The 12,893-nt window shown below is 36.6% G+C and overlaps 1 protein-coding gene across 9 annotated transcripts in view; it reads left to right on the top strand.

Moving 5' to 3' along the window:
• The window catches only part of FRMD6 (FERM domain containing 6), an 80,266-nt gene that overhangs the window by 43,962 nt on the left and 23,411 nt on the right, over positions 1-12,893 (top strand). For 6 of the 9 annotated variants that reach the window (XM_050796895.1, XM_050796899.1, XM_050796896.1 and 3 more), the window contains 4 exons: positions 4,221-4,311; positions 7,125-7,228; positions 8,227-8,303; positions 10,465-10,651. In XM_050796895.1, coding sequence (XP_050652852.1) covers positions 4,221-4,311; positions 7,125-7,228; positions 8,227-8,303; positions 10,465-10,651 — 459 coding nt within the window. Of the gene's footprint in view, positions 1-4,220; positions 4,312-5,015; positions 6,220-7,124; positions 7,229-7,532; positions 8,102-8,226; positions 8,304-10,464; positions 10,652-12,893 lie in introns of those variants that run through there. The other 3 variants (XM_050796901.1, XM_050796902.1, XM_050796903.1) reach the window with 3 other exon arrangements.

Below are 12,893 nucleotides of genomic sequence, written 5' to 3'. Positions count from 1 at the left end.
CCACCGCGCCCAGCCAACAATTCTTTTTTTCTAGAGTATATTTTAAACATTCTTGCACAATAACAAACCTTTAACATTTAGGATCACATGCTGTTTTAATTTAAAAGTCCATACAGAGGCTGGGTGAGGTGGCTAACACCTGTAATCCCAGCATTTTGGGAGGATGAGGCAGGAGAATCATTTGAGCTTAGGAGATTGAAACCAGGCTGGACAACATAGTGAGACCCCAGTCTCTACATAAAAGTTAAAAATTAGCCAGGCATGGTGGCACTGCCTGTGGTCCTAGCTACTTGGAAGGCAGAGGTGGCAGGATCCCCTTAGTCTGAGAGATTGAGACTGCAATGTCCCGTGGTCGTGCCACTGCACTCCAGGTTGGGCAACAGAGTGAGACCTTGTGTCAAGGAAAAAAAAAAAGTCCATATAGAGTATATTTTTAGAATAAAGCTTTAATTCTTATTCTTAATACCTCATACTATATAGCACTTTTTAACATTCCCATTGCCCCTGAAGATTAAAGGACTTGAGAAATTTCGCAGTCAGCTAAAATGTAGCCTTAAAGACTCATAATATGGAAATACAGAAAACTCAAGCTTGTTTTCACAGCAGGCAAGACTTCAGAGCCATGGCCTTATTTAATTATAGTTTTTGAATAAGAGCATTGCTTACTTGATATTTGTTAAAGAGCTTTACCAGTAGGCTCCAAATACTTGATTTACTAGCAGAAGAATAATAAATGTATGGGCTGCATGGAGGAAATATGTAACGTTATTTGGTCTGCAGTCACACAAGGTTAAAACAGTTTATTTCCTATACATTTAGTTTGTGGTTTGGAATTTTAACTTCTCATTGCATTTTATCTTAGCTGCTTTGTACCTAACATTTTTAAATACAGTCAAACTAAGGATTAAAGGTGCTGTAAACAACATGACATTTTAATTCACAAATTTGTAGTATATAGTTCAACTTCAGAATTTTATGACATTTGATGTGTTCTCCTCTTCTTTATCATTGCTTAAGCCTATTTGTAAAGCAGAATTATGATGATATGGAACTCAAAATCCAGAGACCTTTTAAAGTGAATGTTGGAAATGACATAGGACTTCTGTAGGACAGAAATCTAGGATGTCAGGTGATTCATGCTAGCTGTACACAGAGAGAATGATAATGATTTCCCATTGGCAAATGTGTTCTCCAGTGGCGTCGGAGCATGGGTTTGCATTTATATAGTTTTCCTAAAATGCCGAGTGGCATATTTATAAAATGGTTTGCAGTAATTCGGGGAATGGTCTTGATCTCTACTCATGGAACAGAATGAAGGTGAGGAGGAGCCCACAGGGAATCAGATTCCTGGCTTTCATTCATCAAGCATTTAATGAGTGCCTACTACATATCCTGAATGTAAAATAAGACACTGCCCCTGCATGAGTTCCTGGTACTTCCAAGCAGCTCACTTGATGCTACTTTGGCCTTAAATATCTTCTGCTCTTTCCAGTGGGTAAGATACTTTAGGTTGGTTGCTATTTAATAATGAATGTGGAAAAGAGCAGTAAACCCATTCTTCTTACTACAATTGGAATTATCACCAGTTCTGAATTGTTTGACTTTCAAATTTCAAGGGATCTTGGCATGTCTTTATTTTCCTAATCTGAGTTTCATATTAAGATATGATAAGGAGTCATTAATTCAGAGTTAATTTTTAGAATTTATAATAACTTAAACCCATTGTCATCATTATTGAAAAAAGGATTTGAAAGCAAATAGTACTAATAAAAGGGGAGATGCCGTATGTAATGTGTATAGGTAAAATGCTAAACTTTCATGTTACAATATTTTAATACATATATTTAATAATTAAAGTATTTTAATACACAAATAAGCTGTGAGTTGCTGCCTTTGCCACTATTAGTGATATGACTTTAAGCTTTCTGAGTTTTATTTTCTGCTCCTATAGAATAAATAAATTGACCTGGGTGGTTTCTTAAAGTCTATCCAAACTCTAATAAACCTTGATAATTCTGAAGTCAACAAGATAGAATCAGCAGAATTACTGTCCCCCATAATACCTCTTTAAACATTTGAGAAAGCATTATTATGAGATAATAATTATTTGTAATAATAATTATTTGATATAATATTGGTATGATTATTATTGATATATAATAATTATATAATTATGTTATAATTATTATTTATAATAATATTGATAAAGAAAATTATATGTTTTAAAGACTATCAATTAACTTTTGACTTGTCAGAATAACTTACTTCCAGAGTTCCAAATTAATATAGTTTTATGATTGAATTATACTAAGACTCAGAAAAGGAATCTGGTTTAGGCACTGAAAATATATTAGACAATAACAGTGATAAAAGCTAGGCAGGCTGGGCATGGTGTCTCATCCCTGTAATCCCAGCACTTTGGGAGGCCAAGATGGGAGGATTGCTTAAGGTCAGGAGTTTAAGACCGGCCCAGGCAACATAGTGAGAGACCTTGTCTCTACCAAAAAAAAAAAAAAAAAAAATTAGTTGGTTGAGACTCTGTCTTTAAAAAAAAAAAAAAATGTCTAGACCAACTCATTGTACAGTAGATGAGTTTTTGGGGTAGACTATTAGGAGGAAAGCTTTCCTTGAAAAGATACTTGTTGCCCCGAGTAGACGTTCCTCAAAAGGAGATACACACATGACCCATAGGAATATGAAAAAATGCTCAGTATCACTAAATAGCAGGGAAATGTGACATGGCTGTTAGAATGGCTATTATCAAAAAGACAAAAGATAACAAGTGTTGACAAGGATGTGGAGAAAAGGGAACTCTTGTACACTGTTGCTGGGAACGTAAATTAGTAAAGTCATTATGGAAAGCACTATGGGGGTTCCTCAAAATGTTAAACATAGTACTACCATATCATCCAGGAACCCCATTCCTGGGTATGTACCCAAAGGAGATGAAATCATTATGTCAAAGAGACATCTGCACTCCCATGTATATTGCAGTATTATTCATAACAGTCAAGGTACAGAATCAACCTAAGTGTGCACCAGTGGATAAATGGATAAAGAAAATGTGGCACATATACACAATGGGACACAATTCAGCCTTTAAAAAGAGGGAAATCATATCATTTGCAATAACAGATGAACCTGGAGAATGTTAGGTTTAATGAAATAAGCCAGGCACAGAAAGACAAACCCTGCATAATCTAAAAAAGTCTGACTCAGGGAAGCAGAAAATAGAATGATGGTTACCTAAGACTGAGGAGGTAGGGGGACTGGGGATATATTAGTAAAAAAATACAGTATTTCAGTTAGGAGGAATAAGTTCGAGAGATTTATTATACAACATGGTGACTGTAGTTAGTGATGATGTATACTTGAAAATTGCTAAGAATGAATTTTAAGTGTTCTCACCACAAAAAATGATACATATGTGACATGATGCATGTTAGTCTGACTTATTCATTCCACAGTATATACATGTATCAAAACATTATGTTGTGGCCGGGCGCGGTGGCTCAAGCCTGTAATCCCAGCACTTTGGGAGGCGGAGACGGGTGGATCACGAGGTCAGGAGATCGAGACCATCCTGGCTAACACGGTGAAACCCAGTCTCTGCTAAAAAATACAAAAAAACTAGCCGGGCGAGGTGGCGGGCACCTGTAGTCCCAGCTACTCAGGAGGCTGAGGCAGGAGAATGGCGTGAACTCGGGAGGCGGAGCTTGCAGTGAGCTGAGATCCGGCCACGGCACTCCAGCCTGGGCGACAGAGCGAGACTCCGTCTCAAAAAAACAAAAAAAAACAAAAAAAACATTATGTTGTGTACTATAAATATATACAGTTTTATTAGTCAAAAACACAAATGAATTAACTTTTTTTTAAGAAAGATACTTGCCAAATAAATATTTTTGGTAATGTGAGTAGGCTATGCTGCTTACTTTCTGAAACTCATTTATCATTTATCATGCACCATGGTTTCAGAGCTTTGTCCATGTATGGTAAGATCTGTGAGTCTTTTATTACCATGTTGTAAAAACTGGTACTGTGATCATCATTACTGCAACCCAACCCCAGGTGAAAGTGATTTGGATAAAGCAGCAGTTGTTTTCTACTGTCAGCTCGTCCTTTCAAGGAGTATATTTACGATGCGTTAAATTGCCTGATTGTGGTTCCCCGGGTGGACTTAGTTGAATTGTTATTTCACGTCATGCCTTTTCCCCCTGCAGGTTAAGATTCTGTGTCACCAGTTGCTGGTCCAGGTTTGTGACCTGCTTCGGCTAAAGGACTGCCACCTCTTTGGACTCAGTGTTATACAAAGTAAGTCTTAGAGCCCTCTCTGATGGATTTAGCCAACTATCCCTGAGGAAATGATATCTTATAGCTGTAACTTAAATTGGGCATATTGTTATAAAACTGTGGTTGTCAAAATACCCATGGGCTTATCTTCATTTTTAGTGTAGATGTAGTCTTTATGTTTTTAATCTCAATTTCTGTGTATTTTTTTTTTTACAATATTTAGGATTTTAGGCATGTATTTGTTATAGTCTGAACTTAAAAATTGATTCCTCTTTAAGAATCTCGATTCCTTCTATGTGTTTGCTCTTCCATGTTTTAATGAAGCAAGCTCGATTTTTGTTTCCTTGCATTCAGGGAGTAGCTGGAACTCTTAGGAAAGTAATTTAATTTGTTTTATAATTTTTGACTTTAAACTGACTTCTCTTTTCATTTTCTCTTGCTATTAACTATATAGTATCACAAAGTAATTATTAATTTAATCTTATTTTCTATTTTTCTCTCTTACCCCTTCTCTTTTTTCCAGTCAGACTATATGACTTGGAGATATCGGGTCAGTTTCTTCTATATTCTTTATGAGGAGAAGATTTTTAAGTAAAGGACTTCATATAAGCTTTCTTCTCTCATAATACCTTAGAGTTAAATTTCTGGGACTTCTCTAAAGCCATTTATTATAAGCTTTCTTCCTTCAAATGATATTTTTAAATTTCTCTAGTTTAGTCTTCTATGTATCTTTGCTCATTTTGTCAAGAAGAATTTTTTTTGGTGCGGTGTATTTAATTCTATCTTATACTTGAATATGGTAAATTTAAAGGCTTAAGATGTCTTGGAAATCTGGTCAATACAATAACATGCTTATACCTGCCAAGTTGGAAAGTATATCAGTATAAAGTTGGTCAGCTGATAAACAAGGCCCCTTTCCCCGAAAATGTAAACTGTTTTCAGTTGCCTTTTTAGGAGAGGCTAAAGAGCATGGAGCAGGCAACACATCAGGACATTGTGAATCAGCCCTTTGCTCTTCAGTTTCTTCCTGTGGTAGTTAAAACAATAAAACACAGTTGCCAAGCTCCATCCTTCCGTTAGTGCATACTTCAGTCATTCTTTCAGAGAAGAGTCTGAGAGCCATAAGAGGCTCTAGAGATTCTAAGTAACTTTTAGTATTCCATGCTCAAGGTTAATTCTTCTTACTACAACTACTGCTAAATCCTTGTTGTTCAACAAATCAGTCCAATAAAACCAGTTTACAGCTTCCTTAGGTTTCAAACTAATTTTTAAGATGTCCTTTTTAAAAAAGAGATAATAGTATGGTGAAAGAACATTGGAACAGGAATCAGTTGACCTGGTTCTAATTCCAGTTCTACCACTAACTAGCAGTGTGGCTTTGGACATGCCACTTGAGTTCCCTCAATGTCAGTTTTTTCATGTCAAATGGAAATTACTACTCCACTGGCTTTGCAGGATTAATGTGTGTTGAGAATTCTTAAGGTATAAATCTCTGGTCAAACTGTAGGTGGCAGAGGTATAGTGGCAGTTTAGAAATATATGTATGTACTATTATGGTGAACAGTTTTAATTCTATTCATTATGTTGCTTCTTTAGATGGGAACTCAAGCCAAACACAAATCAGTTTCGACAGGAAGATTGTCTGGTCTTGTCTATTTCATGTTTAATCAGTGATATGAGATGGGAGATAGTGTTAGTTGACCTAATTAACTGGATTTAAGTAGCTATTCCTTTTTTTGTCTCTGGGATCTCTTTCCTAACCCTTTCCTTAATATTGGTTAACTTAATGTCATTTATAACTGAGTAACTTTACCCTTCCTATTTTCTTCTGGCACGTTTCCAGTCAAATCCCAGTATTCAGCTTGGAGTCAAAGTGTAGCAAAGTGTGCACATCTTTGGAGTAGTCAAAGAGACACACTTCCAGAACAGGTACATTTTTATGCAGAGCTTTCCGTGAAGATGTCTCCTTCGTGATAGAATAAAAGGAATCTAGAAAAGACTTTAAACTTTGTACAATATAGGAATGCCAAAGACTTCTTTTGTGAAATATCTTTCTCTTTTAAAAGATTATCCTTGGGACATATGAAAATGTTTGTTTTCTACCAGCTCCTTTTCACGTGTTTAGATCACTTTAACATAGGTTTTAGCAGTCTTATTTTCTGTTCACCTTATGAGCATCATCCCCTGGAAGGGATATTTTGGCATTCATACTTGTTTTTCATAAAATTTTTCTTCTCTTTTCCATGAAACTGATCCAAAAGGCAGTGTGAGTAAGGGCTTATCATTTTGTAATGCTGTGTTTTGCTGTGTGTGGAACACAGACAAGAAATAGTCTTAAAGATTAGTCTTCACAAAATGTGGGTCAGACTTCTCACTTGAAAATGAACTGATATCGTCAGTGTTTTCTAATTTCTTACATGGCAATTAAGATGGTGTTTCTGCCATGCTTTATTATTTTGTACCTATGAGAGCAGTCTTCTTTGAGCTGAATGAAAGCTTGTTTTCTTAAGACTAACACCCACAGTGATAGAAGTTAGATTATACGTCATAATGACCCTAGAAACCAAGTAAAAGCAGAATTTGGCAACTAAGATTTCTTCTAAATATTATATACTTTAAGAGTATGTGTTCTGTATTGCAAAAGCAAAATAATTCACAAGTATCTCATTAATGTCTAGTTCACAGGACCTTTTACCTCCTTGGGTTTTCTAATATGTGAATTCAGACTACATTCACACATCTTGAGGCTTTAAAAGAAACTTGTTTCTTTCTATATTTTTTTCTTTTAAAAATCTTTAGCATCTGGTCTTTTTTTTTTTTTTTTTGATGTACAGATAATGAACATGTGTATATGGAGATGTCACAAAAGCTTTACAAATATTGTCCAAAAGAATGGAAGAAAGAGGCCAGCAAGGTACGACAATACGAAGTCACTTGGGTGAGATTACATTTATAAGCAAAATTATTTTGATTTTTTAAAAAAATGTTTATTTTAGCTGTTGTACATTAGAAGAAAACTGTAAGCAATACTTTATATAGTAGAAAATGGGAAAAGAAAATTATAAGTTCTAAAGTGTCACATTAATCAAGTATTAATAGCTTATAGCAAATAATAAATAGAATCTGGATTATCTATTAAATAATGTTGGATAATAACTTTAATAATCTTGGAATAATGCTTTGAAATGAAAAGTATGGAAAAATTATTTGCTCTTCTCTTACGGCTATGCTAGGTGTCAAAATTGCTGTTCTAGAAGTTATTACTAATTTTTAAATCTACTTTTACTGTACTTGCATTTGATGCTTTGTCTATTCATTATGCTGGTGCTTTATTTCACAAACATTAATTTCCTTTACATGAGAGAAATTAATAGAGAATTCACTTCGTGTTTCCAGAACCTCCCTAGTAAGTCAGGAATAGTAATCCTAGGTCCTCTAATTTGTACTTAAGAAGTCTTGGAATAAACTAGAAGGCTACTGCAAAGCCAGCTACAAAGTAAAGAACATGAATGTCTAAATAAACAAACAGCATATTAGAATTTGCTATGTGGAATGTCAGAGGAACAAGAGAACATTTGTAATAAGGAGCAAATGGTCACCACAGGGAACAGAGCTGAGCGAGGAGCTGGATCTCAGCTAGAAATTTCCACTGGCATTTATTTTTATCTTCCCTTATGTTGTCATTGGCATTACAGTGAATGAAAATCAGATAGAGCGTGCCCTGTTTTGCTTCATAACTTCCTAATTTTATATGAACCTGGTATCTATATAGGATGACTGTCTACCTACTACAAGTCCCCACTCATTATAAGTAAATAAAACCTATTAGTGATTAAAAAGTATCTTGCAAATAATAATTGTATTTTGGTTGCTTTTGAAACCCATTTTCAAAGTAACTAGAAATAGCTTGATTTTTGTGTGTGCTTTTGTTTTTAGGGTATCGACCAATTTGGGCCTCCTATGATCATCCACTTCCGTGTGCAGTACTATGTGGAAAATGGCAGATTGATCAGGTAAAAGGACAGGGAGAGATTTCCCACCTTCCCCCCCCAACCCCCCGCCGTATCACTTTTTCTAACATACCAAATAAGTTACTTGTGTTTATTCTTTGTCTACACCTGTTAGGATATAAACTCTGTAGGAGCAGCAATTTCTTTCTTTTTAATCTTTTTGTACACTGGTATATTCTCAGTCCCTAAAAGAGAGATACAATAGGCATTCAGTAAATACTTGTTAAATGAATGAATGTTAGACTATTGATGAAAATATTAACAGTGTCATTGGCCCACATTTTCTCCACTCCACGTTTTCATAAACAGATCAGTCTCCAAAAATATGCTTATTTCAAGAAGAAACTAGCACTTTGGTGAAGAGTGAGGCGATTGATTAGAAGATTATGTTCTTTTCCAGTGGTAAGGTGGGAGTGGGTCAGAAGCAGGAACTCTCCTATAAAAGTGGATGGGTGTTTATATATGCTGTTTTCTTTTCATGTGTGGGGTCTTGCTTATATTCTTGGCAGTAGCTTTAAACCAAGATTAAGCCCAGTGAAGCTATCCTATCAGAATCTTAGGTGCAGTTTGACAAGGGCAGGTAATTGATTCTTTTTCTGGAGGTGTGTGCATGAACAGTAGTAGGCTCAGGATAAATTCAGAATTCACCATTTCTGAAGCTCAGTCTGTATAGGAGGATTTAGTGCTAGAAACTTTCAGAGGTGATTTCTTGGCCAATAGAAAATACTAGAAATATGAACTCTGTTTTGCTTATATATTTTTAAACTTTGAGAAGCTCCATGTGAAAGAAAACAAAATACATTTAGCTAGTGAGTTATATGTAAAATTAGCTCTTGATATTTTTATCAATGCCAGATGCAAGTTAAAAAGTAAAAAAATTAGCCCATAAGGATTTTTTTTTAAAGGCTAAGATACTTTATTAGTTATGTTCTCAGTTTACATACAATTTTTATTTATTTTACCTGGTAAGTGTGGCATGACCTGGAAAGAAGGAATATATATATTTAACAAATAGTTAACCCCCTGGGGCTAAGTTTTAATGTATCCGTATACTTCTGCCCCTTTTTCCCAGGCATGAACCAGTCCGGACCATCTGTGGTTGGCATTATAAAAAGAAGTGCTGTGAAAAGTACTCTGTCCTAAGGGGGGAAAAATTACATAAATGCTTTATTTTTAAGCTCTTTCTACTTAAACATGGTCTTAGTTTAAATAAACCCATATGTGTTTTCTACTAATGATATCAGCTATGAATCTCAGGTAAACATTTAACCTGAAATAATGTAGAGGCAAATGAGCTCATTAAAATATGTACACACACGTTTTTACTTTGATCACAAAAGCATCCTGTTTGCTAGTAAGTATTTTTTGGAGCTTTTACCATGTTTTCCCCAGTCAACATTTCTTAACGTATTTAATGGTGACTGTATTTATTTCTGATCTCAACAAATTGTAATGAGTGTGCCCTGTTAGTATTTCCTTTTGTGGGGAGTATTATAATGGTCATGACATGTGCCTATAAAAATGTAATGCCAATGACGTAACTTTCACTTAATAAAAAAACCTCAAAAAGAAGATTTAAGGAAAGCATTCATTTCTTCTTGGAGAAGCTTAAAAAAAGGAAAAGAACACCTTTGTTAAGCAAGTTTTTTTCCAGAAGAGTATATATGCAAATACTTATAAAGGGCCTTAAAGTATTTGTAGTGTGTTCAGTTAAAAAATAATAAAAAGAACAGCAAAACACTGAAGCAGGATTGCTCCTCAGATTTTTCCTTATTTATGTCACGTGTGCAGCATCATTGTAGCAAAATCAGTACAGATAACACATATCTAGCTTCTATTCTAGCACTTGCTCGGTGAAATAGTTACCATTTTAGAGTAGAATGATTCAGAACTTTTTCTTCTCTGAACGAATCAAATGCTGTAAGCCTTAGGAAATGTTACTTTTGTTGTCTGGATAGTGTGACTTGGGGTTCTGACCCCCTGCAACCTCAGTGAGGCAGCTATCAGATGTTAGCTACATCCGCTCCCTTTTCAATGAGGTGGGAGGGAGGAGCAGGAACAGAAGGGCTCCTGTCACCAGATGGAGAGCAGGATTTGGGTTCTGTTTACATGTCATTGGATTGTTCCATGAAAATGTGAGTTCTGTTTTCTCTTATTTTCCTAGTGACAGAGCAGCAAGATACTATTATTACTGGCACCTGAGAAAACAAGTTCTTCATTCTCAGTGTGTGCTCCGAGAGGAGGCCTACTTCCTGCTGGCAGCCTTTGCCCTGCAGGCTGATCTTGGGAACTTCAAAAGGAATAAGCACTATGGAAAATACTTCGAGCCAGAGGCTTACTTCCCATCTTGGGTAAGCACTGTTTTCAAATTTGAAAGAGTGTTTTCTTTCGGCATTTCTAGTTCGTAGTGTTGCTACTCATACTCTTTAAGAAATGGGAACACAGATGTTCTGTGGCGAAATTCTTCGTGATGCCCAGATATTTAACACTTAAAAACGTGGTGCACATCATGTCTTCATGTACTCAGTCTTTTTGTGGTGAATGGGGAAGAGGATTGCCATCCATCCTGGTAATACGGTGGAGCTTGGAATTTGCTAGCCTCCTTTTGGCATTGACATGTCCTTGACCTTCTTGCCTACTCTTACTGAGGCAGAATTTTCTCCCTTTGAAGGCAGAAAAACATAACTCTTTAAAAAGTAAGATTATCCCTCACTTTCCTTTGCTGAGAGAACAAGTATGTCAACTTCTGGCTCCGGCCTTCATGTCCTCCACTCTTGGGAGAGCAACTAACCCCTTCTTTCAGCAAGAAAATGTGGGTTATTCCAACGTGAACTGTCTCAGCTGCCCTTTGTCTACTCTACCCTGTCTGTTTCTCTCCCCATCCTTCCTCCAGGTCTATGCTATATTTTCTCTCTCTTCTGTATCATTAGCCCCTCCCCAAACTAACTCTTCTTCAGTGAGGACATACAAAACATGTTTGGTTCTCACTCACCCATCCTCGAGAAAGAAAGGCGGAGGGAAAGAAGAGCTACTACTCTTGCCTTGCCTTCTCAGTAAAGCGTCTTGAAAAGGTAGTGTATATTTGATTTTTTCAGCTTCTTTTCTTCCCACAAGTGTTCCTCAAGCCATTTCCATCTGCCTTCTTTCCCCATCAGTCCACTCATGGTGCTGCCCGTTAGGTTGTTTTATATCAATATAGTAATGAAGTAAAAAATTAAATATATACTACTTTTGCTTTATATTGACACCAGTTGCTTTATATTGACATATCCAGTAGACTCTTTATCACTAAATTTTGCTGCTGTACCTGACACTTAACCACTCGCATCTTGGGAGATCTCATCCAGATTAATGCTTTTAACGATCACCTATGTGAAGGCAAGTCCCAAATCTGTTTCTCTTCCCTTTATCCATAAGGTAGCTGTTTACCTATAGGCCCTTCAAACTCAAGATGTCCTAAATCAAATTCATCTTCTTGCCACCTCAGTTCTACATATTCCTACCTCTGAGTACATGAGAGTCATACGGAACTCTGCGTTATCACCATTCCTTCTCCCTGTCCTGTCCCATCATCTGAAACATCCTGTAATGTATGTGCTTGAGTACCAATCACCCAGCTTAAGAAATAAAATTCTCTTCTATTTTTGTTGCCATTAGCCTTCCTAAATGTCCATTGCCTCCTCTCCCTGTCTTAGTTCCTACTGTTTCTAGGTTCCTGTTCTCAGCAGCACTGTTGCAGAAGCTTGTCCCTGCTTCGGTCTTTACTCCACAGCTTGCAGATGAGATGATTTTGCTTCTGACTTAGACTTTCAGGGCCTCCTCCGTCACCTGTGGAGTGAAGCTCAGGCTCCCATGCATAACCTAGAAACTCTCCAGATTATAGTCCCTGCCAACCATTCCAGCTTCCTTTCTGGTTGTCCTGCATCTTGAACTTTAGGCTGTGGCAACATCCAGCCATTGGTACGTCTCCGTACTTACTGTGGTGTTTCATGCTTCGGGTCTTTCTTCTTGCAGTTCCTTTAGCTGGTGAAGCCCCTGTCTGTTTCACCTCGCTAACTCCTACTTATCCTCCGAGACTCTGCTCCTTCTGGGCAGACCATCTAGGTGACCAGTGCTCAAGAAGAACCTGGGTATAGTGTTTTACATCTTATTTTAAAATGATTTATTTCTTGCTCCCAATAAACTGTTTCTTAGTGTATTCTGAAAGATAGGCATAACCTTAACCTTTTCAATTTCATCAGCTGTTCATATTGAGGTACTCAGTAATTTTTTGTTGTGTGACTTACAGTGCTTTATTTGTTGGAGAGAAATCACAATGTCTGTCAAACTATTGCTGTCTGTAGCATGTTTGCATTCTCTGGTTGTCATCAGGTGCTCATTGAATATTGATTACTGAAATCCAGTTAGTATGCCAGGGCAACCAGTGTGCTAAGATACCAGTTTCCCCCACCCTTGGGATCGCCAAAACCATCTACTTTAGTGCCCTTACAAATACTATTTTCAGTGTGCTTTTGACCTGAGAAAAAGGTCAACAAATAACTGATTTAACTGATTACCATGTGAAAAGAACCTGGAAAGAAGAATCTGTAACTT

The sequence above is a fragment of the Macaca thibetana genome, chromosome 7 (genome assembly GCF_024542745.1).
Source record: "Macaca thibetana thibetana isolate TM-01 chromosome 7, ASM2454274v1, whole genome shotgun sequence".
In the NCBI taxonomy this organism is placed as follows: Eukaryota; Metazoa; Chordata; class Mammalia; order Primates; family Cercopithecidae; genus Macaca; species Macaca thibetana.
The sequence above is the reverse complement of the archived record's forward strand: the minus strand, read 5'-3'. Positions and strand labels throughout refer to the sequence as shown.